The sequence below is a fragment of the Beta vulgaris genome, chromosome 3 (genome assembly GCF_026745355.1).
Source record: "Beta vulgaris subsp. vulgaris cultivar EL10 chromosome 3, EL10.2, whole genome shotgun sequence".
NCBI lineage: Eukaryota > Viridiplantae > Streptophyta > Magnoliopsida > Caryophyllales > Amaranthaceae > Beta > Beta vulgaris.
This window is the reverse complement of record NC_079204.1, coordinates 4,664,354-4,686,964: the sequence shown is the minus strand read 5'-3', so window position 1 is coordinate 4,686,964 and position 22,611 is coordinate 4,664,354. Positions and strand designations below refer to the sequence as shown.

Below are 22,611 nucleotides of genomic sequence, written 5' to 3'. Positions count from 1 at the left end.
GATTGATACCCTAGTTTTTTATTTGGTTAATTTTTGAGATATATTGATTTCATTTACTAAACTTTAGATATCCAAAATTTCTAAGCGGGACAAATATTCGATATGAAAACCCTAAGTCAAAATGGACTATCATTCGATTACAATAAAACTAAAACTAACACTAAACCTGAGGAGGAATGAGACATGGCAAGTGGGAACACCATAATTCTAATTCTTGATCATCTAGAATATGACTAAGGGGAAAGGGAATATTCTCAAATATCATAATCTTACGAGATTAAGCCACTCCATGATTAACAAATGAGTCCGTTACACGATTTTCTTCCCTATACACATGAATCACCTTGAATATCTAACTTATTTCTTAAGTCAAAGAATGCCAATAGTTAATGGGATAATATTTTTTTCAAGTTTTTTGATCATTATCTTTGTATTATTGATCATAGTATTTTCCCGTTGCTTTTTTTTTTTTGAAAAAATCTATATACTATACACGATAATTAGTATGTATATTAAATATTACTTGATTTAATGGTAAAAAGATTGTGTTGTATTATATACACTTTTCCTTTTTACTCTTTCCTAGTACTATGTAGCAAAAACCATAGTAAATCTCCAACTAAAGTTGGGGTTGATAAATATCGATCCCACGTACTCATATTTAGGAGGTGAAAACTCTTATTTAATCCTTAATTAATTTATTTTATGTTAAATAATTTATGATAGGGTATATAATTCGATAAATTATGGGAGGTAGGACTTAACCTTTAACTTTACTCCAAAACTAAACCACTTTTATTTTCTCTTTTATATTTAACCTAAGTAATAAGCATGAGATAATACCTTCACATTTCTCAATCAAATCTCGTGCCCGGTTTAAGTGTTGCATTTTTCATAGAGCAGCGGAAATATATTGATCACAAATAATTGAAATGTCAAACGAATTGTAAACAATTGATGGATTGGTTAAATATTTTAATTAGGCCTGATTTGTGTTGTAATCATTGAAAGTTTTAGAGTCTAGCCACCAACAATGAATTATATAATAAAATATCGATGTAACTATATAATTATAAACACAAATGAATAAAGTTGGTTAATATAATAATGAGGCCTGAATTCTGACGCAAGTTTCGTGGCTCACACGAGCCCAAACACCTTGCTACTACTAATGAAGATTTGGTCTAAAACTCTAAATATCTAATCTAATTAAACAATTCAAAAGCATACTTTAGTTGACCAAAATGTCATTAAGGAATACTAATATGTAACGCTAATCTGGTCGCAAGTGGGGAAGAAATAAGAATTAAGAAATCATCTAAATCATGGTTATTGTCTGTGATTATATGGAGGACAATTTGGTAAAAAGCGTATGGTTAGGTGAATGTTGACTGTATAAGATGACGAAATGGCTGACCAAAGCATCTGCAACTAGTTTCCAAACTTTGTAATGGAGGGGATACTCCCCCATTTGTTAATGAGGTTGTGTAGCTCTCATCGTGACAGGTCAAAATAGCTTCTTACAAGGATATGTTTGACATTTTGCGCAAAAAATAAAAAACAATTTTGAATTTTGGTATCAGCTTATACTACTAAAGTTTAGTAAAATTGGTACCAATATCAATATAACTCTTATTCTGGTACCTAGTATGAGTGAACTTTTGTTCAACTTTGAGTTTTTTGTACCAATTATACTTACTTTGATATCAATTTTGAATTTTGGTATCACTAATACCTGCTTCGATACAGTAATTTGATATCAACTTTAAATTTTGGTATCACTGATATCTCATTTGGTAAAGTAAGTACCTATGAGAAGCCATTTTGGCCTCTCATAATGATATGACAAGTGTTTCTCTTTTTTAATACTCCTAGACGAGATGTTCCATATTGAGTTTAATTTGACTTACATATTTGTCAATATTTTTTTTTTACTATTAATACTTTAAATATTTTAAAAGAATTATCAGAATATATAATTTGAAAATATATAAAGAGACATCTTGTATGCTAACATTGATCTTCATAAATCGAAAAAATTTTACAGATCAAAATAGAATATGTGAATAGTGCGAAAGTCAAAATATAAAAATCTATTTAAAAATATAAGGAGTAACTAAGGAAATGTTCTAAAATACCCCATACATTTCTATTTGATTTGGACACTTTGTAATTTGGCATTATTCACTTTTTTTTTACCATTGTTTGTGATTTATGCATAATAAAAAATATAATCATGTATGATGTTGTTAGATTCAACTTAATGATCACATGGATTGTCAAACAACGTCCCAAAACTACTTAAAATCGCCTATGTACCACCAAACATTTTCATCTTTACCTTTCCCTTTTTCTCTTTTTTTTTTCCGCAACCACCACGTTCATCCCTACACCCACCACCGAAATTATGCACACTACCAACTAAACCACGCACAACCACCAACGATACCAAAAAAAATTTACTCTCGTCTATTGCAGAAATGTCTGCCCACGACGTTTCCACCCAGACGTTTCCGCGGTGGATCGCGAGTAATTTTTTGTTAGTTTCTGTGACTTGCTCATGGTGGTTGCAAGGGTGGGGGTGGAGGTGATGGGAGGTTAGGGCAAGGGCCTTCTGGTGGGTGGTAGAGGGGTGGCTGTGGGGATGGAGGTGGTGGTTTGCGAAAAAAGAAGAAAAAAAGTAAAGGGTAAATTTAAAAATATTTGGCGAGATCGAAACAATTTTAAATAATTTTCTCAACATAAGTTAAAATAAATTGAATAAAGGTATGTTCTATTTGGCATAAAACAGGTGAAGTGAATTGAACTGAACTGAAATGAATAGTGATATGTGAAAGTAAAAGTATTATCCAAAGCTGAACTGAACTGAACTAAAAATAAGCTGAAGAGAACAGGCCTAAGTTTTAGAAGTAAAAAAATTAAATATCATGACACGTGGTAGAAAAATGACGATGCACTGCATTAAGCAGCCACTAGTATAAATTTGTGATTATCTTGCCAACAGATTATAGCAGCCAATAGAATTATGCATCGGTTTCTTTTTTTCCCTTCCATTTACTTTCACTATTAATAAAATTCAACTTCGGCCCCTTTGATAAAGTGCTTCAAATTTGGCAGCCTCAAAATATACTATTTAACATTTCGATGCAATAGTTCTCCTTTTTCAAGTGTTTTACAACGTACAAGATCTAGAAATTTATTTAGTGGTAAAGGATTTTTCTCCAACCCAAAAGAATTCTAAGTTCTTTTAAGGTTTGTTTGGAAGTAGATATTTCCTCCGTTTTGAAATAAACAAAAGTCTTCTTTTAAAAAGCTCTTGCATGATAGGGATAAGCGTTAGAATTTTAATTTGTTTTAGAAAGAAGTATATTTATATGCCTATTCGCTCCCCACGGGCGGTGATATACTTTAAGTTATGTTCCCTTGGCTTGTTTAATTTTGTTATTTATAGCTATTTAGAGCTTGTTATGAAAATATTTGCTATGTTATTTTCAATGCATATTTTGACTACCAATAACTTTATTTGTGTATTTGTTTTTACAAAAACTCATAATTCAAAAGTATATATTATGACGGATTTAATAAAATCATATATAACCGTAATTTTTCTTATATATAAGTGAGAAAGTTTAGCTTTATCATTGAAACCTTTCTTCCATAGAAAACAAAAGGAAATAAAGAGAGTATTGAATTGATTGTTTAAAATAATTCTCAACCATCCTTGTTCAACAAAATTTTAATTCCAAACCTGTAAGATTTGGTGTACAATTATTAAGTGGATCAAATTTTACTTATTATTATGTTATATTAGTATAAAGTACTTAATTTAAACAAATTATTTTGTTTTAAAGCCCACGTTCTTTTGAGTTGAACTGAACTGTACTAAACTAAAATTTTGAGAGGAAAGTACTAGTTGAAATGAAATAAATCTAAGGTGAACTAAATCGAAAGAAATTGTCAGGCAAAAAAAAGTCCTAACTTTCTTTTACCCTATATCAATTACTCCCTCCGTTATTTAATTATTACATTGTATTTTGCACTAGATGTCAGGCATGTTAAAAGTTAAAACCTTTGAATTGTACTTTTTGACTCATAAATGTAAAATAAGAGAGAAAAAATTGAAAAAAAAGTACTTTTTAATAAAAAAATATTATTACTTTTTTATAGATCAAATATATATAAAAAAAAAAAATTAACTAATGTAATAATTAAAAAAAACTACTTTAAAAAATAGAACAATTAAAAAAAAACAAAAGAGGGAGTATCAGCAACTGAAGAAAACATGTTTGCCGACTTACATGTAACATATAGATCAAACATGGAATGATACTACTATATTAATATATTAATATAGTTGTTGCATGTAATCCTGTTATCGGTTAGATTTTTTTTTATTTTTTTAAAGGTAACAAGAAGGCATCCTAATCGAATAGAATCTCGCACAGATCAATCCGATTCGGATTTGCAGATAAGATCCCTTAGAACTTGGAAGTAAGGGGAATAGTAAGGGAGAATCTTCATCCCTAAAGTGTTTCTAGTAAGATACAAACCAAATTACTAGACCTGAACTGAACTGAATTGAATTGAACTGAATTGAACTGATCTGAACTGAACTGAGCTGAACTGATCTGAACTGAACTGAATTGAACTGAACTAAATTGAACTGAACTGAACTGAACTGAACTGAATATAAGCTGGAGAGAACAGGCCCCAAGTCCTACTTAATTGTTAGCACTTATCAATTAGACTGTGGGTCTGTGTCTTACACTATTGCCTCGAGAAAAAGCGTGCACATCTGTTGACAATTTTACAGGTAAAAGATATAGACAACACAATTATCTCCAGCAATTGGTTAAATTGGGCCATGATCATGTGGCAAATTAGTTCACGACAAGCTACCGTCTACCGATACTACTAGTAAATTATTAACAATTTATAATTTTACGTTAACAAGGGAGAATGATAATTAATTATAACTAAAAGTCCTCTTAATTTTACGATTAGAGTTTGTTTTGTAAGAAACCGTCTATTTTTAAATTAAATTAGGTAATAGTAAGCCCAATATTAAAAAGAGAATTAGCTCAATAATAGTGACTAGGATAATTTCTTTAGGTAACTAGTTTAATCCATTTAATAAGTAAGTCTACTTTTGTATTGAAATTAGACCGTCTCTTCTAATAATTTTTGTTACGACTAAAAGTCTAAAACTTGCCAGTGTACAGTATGTGCATATTGCATATTGCATATTGCCTAGTGCCTAGTGTAGTGATCGACTTTTCACTTTCATTTGGAAATGTTATCTCAAATAGTCAAATGTCACAAATCTTAATATGTGGGAACTGGGGAGGCCGGATGGGAAGGACCTCTTTTCTTTTTCATATTAGGGTCTCCCGAGTAATGATATTTCCATATCCGGTATAGTCTATCATAACATTTTCAGTAATTTTTAAGACGAATATTAATATTAATCATAAATTATTATTATTTTTATTTGGGAATCGTTAGTTGAAATCTAGTTGATGTATTAGATGACTAGTACATCATATCTTAACACTATCTTATCAAATCAGTTAGTTATTATATCATATTATAGCTGCAGCTAATGATATCGTGTAAATGTTATATTGTATCAAGTTTTTTATTTATTAGGAAATTAAGTCAACCCAAGAGTTAACCCCTACAAGGCTACTAGCCTGTAGGAAACACCAACACATTGGCTGGTAAGGCATGCATAGCATGCTCTAAGGAAATACCCCAGGTAAGGATCGAACCTCTGACCTCAAGGGCCAAGGGGGAACGCTCTACCCACTTGAGCTAACTTCTATCCTTTATATTATATCAAGTTGATAGTGAAATTACAAAAATGCCATGATATGGGACAAGTTGTCCCCTAACAGATATGGGAGAATACTTCCTCGGGGTCTCCCAACTTCTCATTGTCATTTAAAAAAAAACAAATATAATAGTACTCCTGCTTTTTTTTTTTATTTGCTACATTGTCTCTCTTTCAATTTTTTTAGGTGTACGTGAAAAAAAAGGTAAGAAATGACATAGTATAGGCTTTAAACCCGTAACATCATGTTCATATACTAAAGTCTCAATCATTAGACCAGATAATATTTAGTGTTATCATTTTAATGTCTCAATATTTATAAATGACAATTTTCCTTATACGGATATTTTTTTTCTTTAAGGTAAGGAGAAAAGAAGGTTAGGAGACCCTCCGCATAAGGGGAGCTCCAACCTTATCATTTACAAGAATAGAATGAAGAGCGGAATGAGTACAATCATCTATAGTAAATTGAGAATCGACTAAATGACTGATGTTGGCGATCCAATCTGCTGCTTTGTTTGCTTCCCAGTAGACATGACGAATAGCCCACGTTGAGAACGAACGAAGAAGAGCTTGGATATCCTGGATGATATGAGCAATCTGCCAAAGAGGAGACCATATACCTTTTACCGATCCTTAGACGGATATAACCCAATCCCAATAAATAGTTTTCCATTTGAAAGGAGCCTAGTCAAGTGTAATTTGAGAGTGACTGAAAAATGGCAACAAGGAGACACCCAGCTAAGGATGGAAATGGGTGATGGATGATCCATCACCCGCTTAACCCGGTATTTTAAATGGATGAAAACCCGAATTTAAATTGATGAAAAGTGGGTGGTGGGTGAGAATTTTTTCATCCGTCACCCGATCCATAACCCGTTTAACATCCAACTCATTACCCAATTATTAAATTTTACATGTAAATTACTTATATTTTATGTTTTTGATATAATTATTTTATATTATGTCATTAATTTCTTTTAAAAATATACTAAATATCATCACCCGTTTAGCACCCGATCCACCCGTTTCACCCGATGGATGACGGATGGATGGATGCGGGTGGAGTAAACAATTGCGGGTGGTGGATGCGGGTGATGTTCCACCCGCCCCGAATCCGATCCATTTCCATCCCTACACCCAGCCAGCTACTTGAATTGATCAACTTGACCGTATATAACTAACTGTTCACAAGTCTGAGTCAATCAGTTTCGTTCAGTTGGTGGGGAAAGACTTTCTTCATTTCATCAACTGTATAATTATTTGTTTCTTTCTTTCTTTTAAATGTCTCTTTTGTTTCGCTTTTCTTTTTAAAGCATTAAATAAACAAACAAACAAATAACTATAATGGGTATCTTCATTCAAAATCCTATTCAAGTGGTCCACTTATAGAAAGATTCATCCTCCCCATTTTGCGTATATATACAATTTAATAAACCTTCCAACTAATTATTGAGCATGGGTAAAATGCTCTTAACTTATTGTATGAGTTGTCAAATAAACTTTATATCTATATATATATTTCTAACTTTGTCAAGAATTATCATATGTAGCGAAGTAATTCTGATAATTTTTTTTAGGAAAATGATATACATAGCCCTTAGGGCAAGGGCTACTAGCCTTCATATGCACGCGATGCGTGCGTTAATTTCAAAATTTGTTATTATATTAGATACTCCATTCGTACTTTATTTATGATTAAACTTAAATGTGAAAAATTCAACAGTTAGATGAATTTAGATATATTAATTCGCTAATGTAAAAAAATAAAAAGGTTGTGAGTGATTGTTAACATTAATTTTTTGTGAATGAATATTGAACAGAAAGAACGAAAATAATGAGTTGGTTTAGCTGAATTAAAGAGTGTCAAAGGTAATGAATGTTCAGACTTTTCATGTGCACGTTATGTATGCCATCTTTTTTTATAAGGTATAAATATTTTGTCCATTTATTTTTGATTGAAGTATTTGATGCATATACCATTTTAAACTTGTTTTAAATGGCAAGTTGGAATGAGAATTTTTAATGATTTGCTTTTGTAATTTTTTTCATTCCATTAATAAGATCATTAAGGGTATTTTAGTCACTTCAAAAGAGGACACCACTCCTCCTCCCTTGGCTTATATAATAGAGATGTATTAAGAAGCTTAAAATAGAAATAAAAATTTGAATCAAACATTTATTACCTCAAATGATGTGAAATTTTGTCATGAATTCATAAACTGTTTCCATTTTAAGACATGTATTTAAAGGGCTACATATAACATTACCCTTTTTTTTTATACTTTTTAGTATATTTTTTTAGGCCTTTTTTCGGAAACTCGTGATAAGATGAATTTCCTCTTTGTTGCTTTCACACATGGCCACTCATCCAGAGGTCAAACAAGCCCCACCCCCAATCCCTCCCAACAATATTGAAATTTGCTTCCACCAAGATTCGAATTTTGATTTTCTATGTGGGAGATAGGAAGCCATACTATTGGACCAAAAGGTCCTGGGTTATACTTTTCAGTATATATATAGTGTCTTTTTTGCTGGCTTTTTAATCAAAATGTTACAACCTTTAAAAATTATAGGAAAAATACTTTTATGTTTCTTTTTATTTTAGTTCTTCCGGATTGTTTTTCACATTTGCCAATATGCGTCTTTTAACATTAATATCTTTGAATACATATCATTAAATCAGTAAAAATTATAATTTTTTTATACATACTTGATGTACTATTGAGAAAATGAATTAAACAGACCCCACATAATTATGTATTCTCTTATATATTGCAGAAAAAAAAAATTAAAAAGATTCTCATAATTTTCAATAACACCAATATTCCATATAAGAAAAACAAAAAGAAACAGAAATACTCTCTCCATTCCGAAAATTCTTCTTATTTTGACTAATATTCTCTCATATAAAGATTTCAAATAAGAACAACATAAACAAACGAAATAGTATTTTATATACATACAAATTTGACAATTATTATTATAATATGGTAAATTTCAATTCACCTCTCAGAAGTCACAAATCACAAGTGACCACCTCATAATTTCTGTACCCATCATATATTCAAGTTTGAGGCTACGCATGCCTAGGCCATATTGGCCATTATGGGCATAGCTCCTTAATTGCAAGCATTTAAGACAAAATTATTAAAAATTTGGGACATCATCTGGGTGTTGAAGCTAGCATGCAACCTTTTCTTTTATTAGATCTTAAGAAAGTCCTAGAACTAGTAGCGTACATAAAGTATTACTAGAGAAGAAGAAGAGAAGTTAAGAGAATCAACTCGAAATTATTGATTGTTGTCCACCTCCTTAATATAGTAATATTCGTTTTATATACATATAGAATGTTTACTAAAAATAATTGTTACTTGTAAGTTGTCAGTGATTAATTTATTTTGTAATATTATATAAGGTAGATCATTTAGACTTATAATTCAAGAATAAATCCCGTTTATATAAAATCTTGACTATCTTAAATGCAAAAAATAAAAAAAATTGAACCATTTATTATTTTGGAATGTTTATTTGTGAGAATAATGATTGAATTGTTAAATGTTTTAAACGTTCGTGTAAGATTTGTGATCAGTTCAATGTAATTTAAATTACATCAATTAGGGTCTGTTCTCCGACTTCTCCCCATCTTATTTCTAGTTCACTTCAGTTCAATTTAGTTCAGTTCAGTTCAATTCAGCTCTGGACAATACTTTTACTCTCACATATCACTATTCATTTCAGTTCAATTTAATTCAGTTCAGTTCAATTCATCGAAGAGAACAAGCCCTTAATTTCAATTTCCTACTATTTTATTTCGCATATCAATACACAAAACATTAACCCTTGTAACAAAGAGGATATAGAAAAGGTATGTGCCAATCATATTCCTTCCTTCTGACAAAAAGATTGATTAGAAATTGTGAACCGTTGTTTATGCAAAGCTATCAACCTTAGAATTTTGAGTATATCACTATATCAGTCAATAAAGGCATAATAAAGCCATAATGAGTACTAATTCCTTCTATTTATGCTCGATATAAACATCAAATAATTCCAAATTTAGTTTTCATTTCATAAGGTGGTGATTGGTGAGTGTGTACGAACACCTCGAACTAGGGATGGCAATCCAATCCGAACCCGACCATAGTCCGCTCCGATCCGAAGGAAAAAATTCGAGTTGACTCCGACAAAAAAGTAATCCGACTCCGACTCCGTTTAAAAAATCCGACTCCGAGTCGGAGAAGGGTCGGAGTCGGGATCTCATAAAATAATCCGACCTCCGAATCCGACTCCGACTTTGAGTCAATCAATCCTTTTTTCTTATTTATGTAATGTATTATTTATGTATAATCTGACTTCGACTTTCAGCCAGTTGTATTATATAGGCTTTTTCCACGGAAAGAATGATTAAACAATTGGAAGAAAAATAAGTCGGATCAGGTTCGGAGTCGGATGTTCGGATTTTAAGTCGGATGTCCAGATTTTAAGTCGGGTCGGATCTCGGAGTCGGATGTTCGGATTTTAGGTCGGGTCGGATTCAGATTTTCAAAGTCGGAGTCGGACTCTGATTTAAAATCCGACTTTCTGTAGGGTCGGAGTCGGATTATGCATAATCCGGTCCAAGTCCGACCCGTTGCCATTCCTACCTCGAAGGCATACATTTGTACAATGCAAATCTCAACAATAATTGATATCCTATAAAGAAAGTTAAAGCAAAGCACAAAGATTTCAAGAATCCAAGTACATTTAATTATTGAATAATTAAAAGGAATATATGCCAACATATATATAGGTAATCCAATTCATTTGAGCTAGCTACATTAGTTATTATCATGGTAAAGGGAAAAATATATATTGGATTGAATGATTGATATAGTCGGATAAGAAAACTTCACTCCTAGACTGCGTACATATTTGGCGTTATAACCTTAAAGTCATGATAATCATCTCAGTACATGAACTTATTTGTACCCAAATAAGTGATGTATGATAAAGGTTTTGTCAATTATTATATCATCTCTATTACTTGTTCTGTTCTATAATAGTTCAATCTATTCTTTTTCGCCGGTCTCAAAATAGTTTGAACATTTCTTTTTCCAATATGTACAAAAACTGTTTTTACACTTTCTTTTAGGCATGATTCCAAACGTAATACTACATTAACTAGCATATCTACTTATGTATAGTGTTTTTCTTATCAGCTACTAATCTCTGATATATAACCTAGTGGTAAAAATTTGGCCTAGAGGTAAAAATTTGGCCTCATGACTTCAAGGTCATGAGATGAAATCCCACTAGGGGTTCTTTAAGATGATGTTTCCCTTACCACCCCCTCCCTTCAAGGAGTTTGACCTGCAAACTTAGCTAGTTATAGTTATACCCGGACGATGTATCAGTTCAGTAGAGTATGAGGTATGAAGTAGAGAAACAATTCGACAAGGATGAGAACACTTGAAAACTCCACTACAACTAAAACTATTAAATTACCCTTTCTTCCTATTATGGAGTATTAGATATTCAGATATCAAAATGTTAAAATAAACATTGCTAGTATTGTTACTTATTTAAAAGATGCAATATTGTTAGTTGAAGACATGAAGTATAAAAAAACAAATGTGAGACAAACGCTCTAACATTTTGCTCTTTTTGGTGGGGTTTCCAAACTGCCAAATCCTGAGTTCTGACCCTTGAAAGGTGAAAGAGTTAAAACTGAGACCCTTCCACTCATGCAACAGCCAAGTGAGCCAACGACCTTTTCCCTATTTTCTTAGTGATCTTGGTACTTAGAACTATATAATTTATAATATGCTATGAGTATGTGACTCCACGTCTCATATTATAAAGTTGTTGCTATTTGCAAATTACATTCTGTTAAGGAGGGATAGTTTAGTAGTTAATGTTTTCTTTTCGGTTTCAGGAGGTTATAGAATCGGTTTTCATTTTTGTCAAGTATTCTAATTTGTTAAGATTTTTACTTACCTTACTTTTTTTTAAAAAAAATTATGTCCAAAGGGAATTCAACATTATTAATCATAGGAGTAATTCATAAGCATTTACACACATCCACCATTAGTATATATGGAGCACAATTGGGTATTTTGTGCCCTTCACTAACTAAATCACTTTGGATTGTTGACCCTATAAAAATACCTTCAAAAATATTTCATAATTTGTACCATTTTAGATTAAACTATGTTTTGAATTATTTATCTGGCGTTATTGACCTAGCACATGAGTCTCGCTATTATTTAACATTTGCCTCCGCATTATTCTGTAATTTGTACTTTCTTCTAAACCTAATAAAATTGTTTTTTTTTTCTCTACCCGTGAACGTAACTAACACATTGTTAATGAACCACGTTAATTCTTGTGTCGATTGTTCAATACTATTTGTTTCGCTAATTACATCTAGAGACTATCATTTCTCTATTTTTTTTAGATGCACCATTTGCCTTTTCTATAAGTTTATTCAACTAAAAATCAGATATTACAACTAAAAAAAACAGAGGTAACGAAAAAGAAAATGAAATCTTGAATATATTTGTCTGATAAATTAAACATATGTATATATTGCAAAAAATATATATTACCTCTAATATTTTATTTACCTCAAAGAAAAAGAAATAAAGGGATTGAGATGAAAATACAAATAATCCATTCAATTTGGACCTTTGACCCCATATCTTGAGACAAAAACCATCACATTTGTGCCATGCATGTTCATTTAGACAATGGACCAAAGATAGATCTCTAATTCTCTATATTTACTAGTACCTCTATAAATTTTTAAAATTGAATGTAGTCACAAGATCCAAAAAAGGTTTGCAGGACAAATTGCCACATTAATTATCAAAAAGGTTATTGGCCACACAAGTTGCCGCAATAGTTTCAATAACATGCAAGAAACGAAGAAAAAGGACGAAAAGATAGTCAAATTACCGAAAAGTAGCATCACACTTTGTCTCTTTCTTGGTGTTTAAGAGGCTAACTAATCTTAATTAGTTGAAGTGCGCTTAAATTTAATGAGTACTAGTTTTTAAATTAATCATAGTATTCATCCATAGTATAGGTTTAGATGTTTAGTATAAAGGAGGTATGTTAATTAATTAATTAATTATGTCGATTTGAGATATTATTAATCATTATGGATACTATATATTTTTGATAGGAATGGTAATGGAATATAAAAGGACAAGTTTCCAAAAGTGATGATATAGTAGAAAAGAAAATTCAAATCTTCCCTCCCACTATTTTGTACTAATATAAATTAATCTACACGCTTTATTTTGGGGGGAAAACAAAAAGAAAGTGCAAAAGTATAAGAGATAAACTAAAAAGGTGGAGAGATGATCTAAAAAGTTGGTTAAAATATTAAAATTGGATGATATGGGTGGAAAAAGAGGAAAAAGTAGGTGTGACATGTTACCAAAAATAGAAAAAATAATTGTGTGTAAATTAAAGAGAAACAGACCAAAAAAAAAAAGTGTGTAGATTAAAAAGAAACGGAGATAATATGTCACTATGTATTATTGGTTTATATTATATTACTAACTAATAAAGATGAGTGGCACATAAGTTTTTATTTCCCCCTTAGTAAAAAAAATTATATGAGAGGAGTGTTTTATTTTGTTTTTCCTATTATATAGATTATAAAAGTATAAATTCCGTATTTTATAAACGGTTATTTTAAGAAGAGGAAGGGAAAATTACTACATCAGAAATATTAACTCTTTCTCTAAAAATATATTTTTTTAATGATATTACCTCTATTCTCTAGGAATATATTTATAATGATACTACCTCTATTCTCTATAGGAAAATTCACTAGTTTTCTTCTTGATATAGAATCGTATCTTAATATGTTATCAAGATTTAAACTGAGCATCTCTATTATATAAGGGAAGAGGAGGGGCATAAAAAATGATAATTTCTTTTATACCATTAAGTAATAAAATATAAACTCACCATCTTTTATCATTATATCCTCAATTAACAAAATATTTACATCATCATTGATTTATTGGCTTTCAAAAAACAGAAGAAAAATATACAATGAACTTTATGAATAATTTTTCGTATATATTATTATGCAATTGACTTTTTGTTTATTTTTGCACGCAGCGTGCATATAAGACTAGTATTTATTTATGTTGCCTTATTTGTTTTCATCTAAGTCAACTTAACTTTCTTCCTACCTTTCTCTCAGGGTTATAATGATAACGATTTGTTGATCAGTCTTAGGCCATGTTTAACTATTAACATTTGACTGGTTCACTTGATTAACATGTAACTCGTTCCCTTGACTTATTTTACTGATTGGTTCTTGGTAGTATGAATTGTGTAGACTTCCTAAATTCTTTTTATTGTTTCATATAAAGTATTTTTCGTAAAATTACTTCCCTCTACTTTCTAGTGATTGTTAATTGCTTTTTGCACGCATTTTTAAGATTGAAAGTGAGAAGATGTGTTAATACTTAATAGGAGATTAAGCCTATGTCATTTGCTAAAAGAATAAGAGAGAAAGATAGTTCATTAGATTTCCCTTGATATCTATTTTTTCAATAAATAGGAGAGTGCTTATGTCATAGATAGAAATATATACTATGTCTTTTTCAACAACCTAAAAGATTAGTTAGACAAGAAATGAAACAACTAAATTGCGAGTACGACCTCTCAAAAAAGAAAAATGAAACAATTACGATCCCCTATTTCTTTCTACACGATTTAGCTTACATATGCCAACTCATGACTTTCGACTATTATCATCAATAAGTTACATTATAAAAAAATAAAATCTTAAATATATTGAAATGAATATAACATAATCCCACATCACACTTTATTTTTTACCCACTTTTTTCCTTACATATAATAAGTAGTACAATGGAAGATAAAAAAATGCGACAATCATTTTCAACTTGAGAAAAAGGATGCAGAGGCCTTTTCAATTAAAGTAAGGAAGAAAGGTAAAAGATGGCGGACTAGAGTTGAATATGGTAGGTATAAGTAGTATTTTTAAAACTGTGGTGGAAAATAAAGTTGATAATACGGCAGGATCTTTAAAAGGTTAGTCACATGACATACCAATATAGATTATTAAAAAAAAAGTGAAGTTTCTGTTAATTTTCTTTTCAAATTTGAGCAAACTGTTTGAAATCGGGAAATTGGATCGTGTATGCAAGGGCAAAAGCTTGGTTGTGAAAGGAGATCAATTTAACAGAGAATTTTAAACATGATTATTGAAAAACGCCAATTTACCTATAAAACAAGATATAATAATTGATTTTCTTCAAAGCTATATTGGGGCTGCAGGGGCCATGGCCCTCTTAGACCCCAACATAGCTTCGCCCCTATGTGTATGGACTCATGTTGATCATTTCTCCACAACCCCTCTCCTCCAACTGATGCCATGCAAAGAATTAAACATCGAACACTTTAATACAAATAGATATACTTTAATATACTTCTCCCGTTCCTTAATGGATGAATCATATTGACGATTTACACTATTAGGAATTTAACTTCAATCATATATTCATATTTAAGTACTATTGTACCAAGGATGTCTTGGCCTAATGGTCAAGATTGAGGTGCTGTGAACGATAGGTCACAGGTTCGAATCCCCCCTCCCCTTCTTTGTACTTTGTACCGCCTTCGTGACTCATATGGATCAAAAAAAAAAATTTAAGTACTATTGTGTAAAGATAAATGTCCGTTATCTTAATTGTTAACGTATATTTTCAAAATATTTTATTTTTATAATTTTCAACGATATAAAGTGAAGATATCGATGGTCAAAGCTGTGCTTTGGGCAAACTGTGCCCAGACAATATGATGCATTTACAAGAAACAAAGGAAACAAAAATCAACATCAACAAAGCTAGTAATCAAATATGAGCTGTTTTCTTTGCTTAATAAGCAAAGCAACTAAGCAAGCATACGTTCTTCCGAAGAATTTGGAATGAGCAGAACCAATCAGAGGAGTGTCCATATAAAACAATTACAAAAAAAAAAAAGTAAATTCATCCGGTAATCGAATGTATACAACCTGTAGTAGGTGGTGCACTGCAACTTGAATGAATTAAGGTTGTTGAGGATCAACATCATATACTTTTAGGTGCAGAGGTGATAGGTCAGTATCAATACAGCACACAGGAACATTTGATAGTTTGATCTATTAGTCACAAATTTTTCCTTCCCAGTTTGACACGAAAAAATGATTTATGGTAAAATTTACAGTAAAAGAAATTGTAACAAGAAATTAGTGTATGTGCAACATGCAGAAGATGGGTATTAGAGACTGTATGAACCTGCTTGAATTGGTAATGACAGCAGTAAACTCGTGAAGAGTTTATATTTCAGTGTCAAAGAGGCGAACCATCACATCAGAAACTACTCTTCTGGCAAATGGAATGTAGCTTAAGCTGTACCTGAAACAACCAGAGAATAGAAACGATTAGTATTGTGATTCAAGCACCTTCTTAGTTCTTAAGTTCCTAGGACCATATAATCTGGAAAAAAGAGAGTTAAATACAGCCAAATAAAGAGATCATATATAGAAAATACTCCTCTCGGTCATTTTTAAAATTTTGGTAGAGTTTCTTTGTTTTGATTCCGATGAACCTTAGCTCTGGTGTGCCAGCTCCCATCTCCCAGGTTTGAACTGGGGTGGAAGCAAGGGGGGCTTCAAATGGGATGGGCCTTAACCTATGATAGGTGGTGCGAGCCAGCCCTGTAGGCTGCATGTACCAATCTAAATAAAATTAGATAAAAAATACGCAACTCTATAATTTTATGAACTATATGAGCAAAAGTGTGCTCCTTTAGAGCTCTGGACCAATGTCTGCTGCACTACCCTGTAACGCCATCCAATATAGTAAATCGCTTCCAATCAACTTGCTCTTTTTATGTGTAAATCTTAACAGCCATCACTCATAATTGAAATGTAATTGCAAATTTGCAACCAACTTAAAGTGTTTTCTGTTTCAGAGACCATGTAGGGGCAGTAGGGCTTTTGAAGAGAAATCGCACTCCATCATTCCTATATCTCTAAGGTGTCCAAACATGTTCTTTTTCGAGCTTTGGCACCACAGGATGAGGAGTTAGAGGCTTTGAGTACTTTATTGCCTGAGTGTACCCCAGCTGGGGGGGGGGGGTCCAGTTAAAAGAGAGTGTGTTATCCAAGACAAAAACAGTCAACTGTCGTGCATGGCCCTTAATTGAGGGGAAGCCAGGGAAGGGGGGGGGGGAGGGGAGGGGGAGGGGATCTCATATCATTGGATGTTGGTTTTGGCTTATGGCTTGACAAAAGTCATTTGGTAGGTGGTGAAATACTGGTCAAAAACTTGTGTTCACATTGTGCTTCTAGACTCAATGAGTTTGTGTTGGGTTCAGCGATGAATTCTAAAATTTCATGGCTGAAGGTCCGGGTCCTAGCAAAGGAAAAGAAAAATCAGGACTCCTGTTCAATGGAATATGAACCCTCACCTACTGACTCAAACTCTTCTATGTCTTTGGAGACTGTTTCCCGGTCTGTTATCAGTCTACACGGTTCAAGGTCACGAGATTTCAACAAGTATAAACAAAATTGAGTACCAGGAGTTCACCCCTTTGGATGTCTACAGAAGCTTTGTCTTAGTTGTGTTACTTCAGCATGTGTTTCTACCAAAAATGGCACTCAAGTCCTTGGCAAATCTCAAAACATGTGTCAGAAGGGTTCAAGCTATAAAGGTTCACTAGTTTCCTCTTACTGATCTAAAATGAAAATCAGTTGACGATTTTTTGCCGTTTGCAAGTCTACCTCCTCTCCACATTCCTAATATTCTTGGCTAGTCATTGTCTACTCTGCTTGATCGTGAAGCAGAAATATTTATTTGGAGCATGCTTTACCCAATAATAACTGCAATACTTTACTACTGAACTATTACCAGTTGTGTACTGACAAATTTTATTTTTTATTTTTTTTTTGGGGGGGGGGGATTCATTCATCCCACAGAGGGCAAAGAACAAAACTACAACAGATATTACAAACATACAGCAAAATTCAGTGAGAAATAATTGAAGACCTTTGAGCAATCTCATTGACACGTTCTTTGAAATCCTTGTCATAACAATTTACCTAAAAGACTCAAAAAGGTTATGTGCACTAAAACGAAATTTCAACCCACCTTATTGGAACGTTACTCAACATACATATCACAAGAGGTAGTAATTTACCTAGAAGACTCGAAGAGGACTGACCAAGCCTAAAATGTTCATCAGTAAAAGGCAATAATCTTCTGGGACATAAAAGTATGCAAGCATGTGCACATCAAGGAAAAGATAATTAGGTCAACGGTCAGCATGCACAAAACAAGTACATAGGTCAAGGACGAACTCAGTAGCATTATGCAGACACAGTTTTGGCATTAAAAAGAGCCACATGCGAAAATCATAAAACAGCGCATTACAGTATGTGTTGATACCAAACAGCATTTGGTAATTTTACTACTGGCAATGTGTATCAAAGGTCAGATCAGGTCAACACAACCAGAAAAAAACATATACTTTAGCGCTCAAGTGAACTCACCAAATGAGAGCACATATCTCACATATCATAGCAAGCATAGTTAGAATCTTGCTGTGGATCTGCAAAGGCCAAGAATAGAAGTAAAAGAGAACGTCAAAATCATATTATAAGTAGCTCTAGAAAGGTTTTTGGGGCCATAGAAAGTTTAAAGTGTTAAGAGCAAAATAGTTGACAGAGAGATTACCTTTTTCGAGGAACAAGCAAAATATGCACAACGATGTCAGAATGCCTCAAAAAAGTTGTAAAAGAGGATAAAAGAGATGCTACATGACATGAAAGTATGGGTGACAACTGACAAACATATAAGAAGAGAACCCAAGCCAGGCCTCAAAGTGCAAAACCAAGAAAATCCGAAAAGGGTCATCAAACATGTATATAATAATACAATAACTAGGACAACGGCATCATCTATCCCTTACTGATGGTAGAAAGCAATATGACATTTCCAGTGCATGTAAACCTTACAAGCAAAAGAGAAAAGGTATTATATCCTTGTCTTAAGCCATTCATCAAGAGTCGTGAAGGGCGGAAGGCTCCTATAATTTTGACAAAAGAAAATAAATAAAAAAGATTGCCAAGTAAGTCTACAGATTTCGAAAGAAACAACTAAACAATCAACTACAGTTAGTTGATGTTCTGATGCATTCACTCCAGTCTAACTTTCCAAAATATTAATTAGCATTTCACAATGCATCCTACAATAAAATACTTGCTAGCAAGTGAATTTTTGTGACACCGTATTATCAAAATGTCCCGGGCAGCAGTATCACACTTGCTAGCACAAACACTTTAAGATGGAACTGTATACGTTGCACTTGGCAAATTAACATGGAACTAAACATGCTTGCGAACCCAATGTACACACAAAAGCAATATATTGATACAATTCAAACCTACCAAGATAGCACATATAAGAGCCAAAATTGCACATCCCAGATACACTGCAGTTGCATAAACACGGACAGGATCAAACATCTTTCTTAATTGCTCAGCTGGTCCAATGAGGAAGGCTGTACTGCGGCGCAAGAGCAACACGATATCAAACATCATAATTACTATATTGTAAATAGTAACTTGTATATTGAAAGCCATGTTGCAGATATATGTCTACTTTAGAGCTTCTTCTATTGACCTATGCATTTTGTTACCATTTCCAACCGGATAATTCATTAATCCAACTGCACACAAAGCTCTTTGCCCACAAACCTAACATTTCAACCTCATTTACACGATTTTAAAAATCTAGTTTTGAAATTTCTTTGAACCTGAAGCTTTATGCCTCTAAGCATTAAAAAATTTCTGTCCGGCTGTAAAATGCAAGTTACAAGTCAAAAAATAGGAATTTTCTTTTAAAATAATGTTGAGCATAGAAGTTGGAATACATGCTGCAAATTTGTGGGCACTGAATGTTCTATTTATCGAATTGAACTCAACTAATATGAATCACTCCCAAATTTCTCCAACTTACAAGAATCAAACACCCTCTCCTCTGAACGAGGCACTATTGCATTACTTCATCTGATATAAGTAATCCAGAAAAACAAATAAAAGGATATACATCTAAAATAGTGACTTCGCGAAGAAAGTACCTATGGACGAAAGTGCCTCCCTTTTATACATATCAGATATTCAGATTTCTAACAAAAACAAGTAGACCATTCTTGATTCTACAGCTTACATATTCCAAACAGTCAATAACCAAACACAAATACACAATTGACGGTCTAAGGACCCAAAGTTGTACAACAAGTAGGTACAGATAGTGAAAGAAATAACTTTACCTTCCAACAGCCAACATATTCCCAAAAGTAAACAGAAGGGCAAATTTGATGGGCCTTATGAAAACGATCAATGACTGCCAAAAACTCAGAAGCCAAATTTGTCAGAGAAAAGCATAACCGATAAAAATTGCACTAAGTTATTGTGACCATATCCATATGAAAGATAAAATCTTTTATCATTTATATTTCTAAGGATGTAAAAATTTAGATAAAATTTTCATCACTTTTGTTTATATGACATCCTAGTTTTATCTTCATGTGGTTCTCTGAGCAACTTTGGGTGAAAGGAACAGGGATCAATTTTTTATGTGAATTTGCTACTTCCATTACCTTGAGGAAACAGATAACAATTAGTGCCGGTCCTGAATTCAGGTTCAAAGGAAAGCCACGACGAAACGAAGCTAACATATGCTGCTAAGTACGTAATTGTACAAAGAAACTAAAAAGTAATCCACATTATTGTGATGAAAATGTTGGATGCAGCATTGTAGAGGAAAATCCTCACACATAGCATAAGTAGTAACAAGTTTAACAACTTCAAATTCAAAATCAATTTCCTAGGGAACTATGTCTGGGATTCTTGAATATAAAATAGAGTAAAACACAAAATTGGAGTGCATACTTGACATGCACATTTGCATTCTATCTCAATCACACTCAGAATAGATGTCATCCAACCTTTTCTCCGTGTTAGGCAAGAATAAGAGGAGATTTTCTCTTTCATGAAGATTACACCATCTCTCCTCATAAATTGCTTTTTCAATTGTTACCTTAAGAATTAGATCTTTATAACTATGGAAAATTAGATTATACCCCACTTCACTTCCCTATTAGATCAGTAGCCTCACTTTTAAAAGTCTCTCATGCTTACCTTCAAGGTTGGCCTGCCATGATGTCTAACAGTCTAAGGCTAAGTAAGTAGGCAACCGTAATTCTCATTCTCTAACCTACCGGGAAACACAATCAATTAGATTGACATACCCATAAGGCCACAACTACCACAACAATGCCCAACTCGGTAGTGATGAGAGTCGAACCCCTTACCACATGGTAGCAAGCTTCCACTTGATACTCAGAAATTAGCTTCTTACAAAGAAAAGTTTTGAGGTCAATCCTCTCATCCCTCCCCCCCCCCCCCAACCTCATGTCATTTTATGCAATCAAACAGCAACTAGGAGCTAAGTTTGACGAAACCATGAAACAGATTTGCAAAATAACTAATGCAATCCATTCGTCAATCACCTAGCCAAAGAAATAATAAACACTAGTGAAAACATCATTAATTATATTTACAATGACACATAACATACATTGATATATAAATAATAGTGACAATATTTGAACTTTCAATCTTCACAAATGTCAGATGTAACCTCTTAATCTAACATGAAAAATACCATCCACATTTAGCACCACTTTACTTATGCAGGTCAAATGATAAGTGATTGTCAAATCTCAAACAAAACCACATTATTCAATTTCTCACTAATGAAAAATGCATCATGTTAAACCCCAAAAATGTGCAAAAATGGAAGATTAAATTCAGAATTTTGAAACTTTAAAACTAAAAACATAAAGGGATTACATACCAAGAATATGAAGAGCAAACCAGCGATCAAACACGCAGCAAAAGCATAAATTCTCTGAGGAAATAATTATACTTTATCAGTGTAATTGATTGAATTTGAGTGGAAAAAAAAATACAAGGAAAAAGATCATAAAAGGTGATAACTTTAAAAAGAGGGGAGAAATAACCTGGGTGTAAGAGAGATTACAGAGTTCATCATCGGTGGTAGTTTGATCGTCAAAGAAACGTTCATCTCTTTCTTCTTCATCGTCTCCTCCTAGAATTGAGTTCCACATTTTCGTTTATTTGTTTCTCTACTTTCTGGGCTTAAGGTTCTACTTTCTGCTTGTCATCAATCATCATCTATCGTTGGTAAATGTTGCAAAAAACAAGAAAAACAAGTCCGATGCTGTTCATGGAGTGGACCGATTCGCAAACTCGGACGGCATTTTGCTATAGCCTCAACAGTTAAGGGAGCGTTATCAATAATGTTTTGGCCGAGTGGTTAATATTAAGGTACATCTGTCGTGTTTGTTTAATAAATTAAAATATGGTACCTTAGGTAAATTAAACATGCATTAAATTAGAATAGATAAATTTGCGATATTTGATATGAGTTTGTGATATTTGAAAAATCATACACTTTGAAACTGACTCAAATTTACCTCGTTTATATCTAAGAAATTAAATATGAGTTGTATAAATGTAATTGAATATGGAGATTAGTAAATACAAATCTAATTCAACTTGTTTTCTATAATTTTTATTTTTGTGATATTTGAAAATCATATATTTTGAATCTGACTCAAAATCAACTCCATTTATATCCGAGAAATTAAATATGAGTCGCGTAAAAGTAAAT

General features: G+C 32.5%; 1 protein-coding gene across 1 annotated transcript; it reads right to left on the bottom strand.

Moving 5' to 3' along the window:
- Positions 1-15,910: 15,910 nt before the first annotated feature.
- Positions 15,911-22,231, bottom strand: LOC104888262 (uncharacterized). The gene is made up of 6 exons (XM_010673168.3): positions 21,938-22,231; positions 21,772-21,825; positions 20,183-20,256; positions 19,299-19,416; positions 18,402-18,460; positions 15,911-16,263 (listed from the first exon to the last, which is right to left on the bottom strand). Exons 1-6 carry the CDS (start codon positions 22,043-22,045, stop codon positions 16,185-16,187), a joined length of 492 nt encoding a protein of 163 aa, XP_010671470.2. The 5' UTR covers positions 22,046-22,231; the 3' UTR covers positions 15,911-16,184.
- Between the last annotated feature and the right edge of the window lie 380 nt (positions 22,232-22,611).

Excerpts from the sequence above, each read along its gene's own strand:
- LOC104888262 (XM_010673168.3), bottom strand. The coding sequence starts at position 22,045 with ATGTGGAACTCAATTCTAGGAGGAGACGATGAAGAAGAAAGAGATGAA. Across the intron at positions 21,826-21,937 it reads GTAATCTCTCTTACACCCAG|AGAATTTATGCTTTTGCTGC; the intron begins GTTATTTCTCCC and ends TTATTTCCTCAG. Across the intron at positions 19,417-20,182 it reads AATATGTTGGCTGTTGGAAG|TACAGCCTTCCTCATTGGAC; the intron begins GTAAAGTTATTT and ends CTTGCGCCGCAG.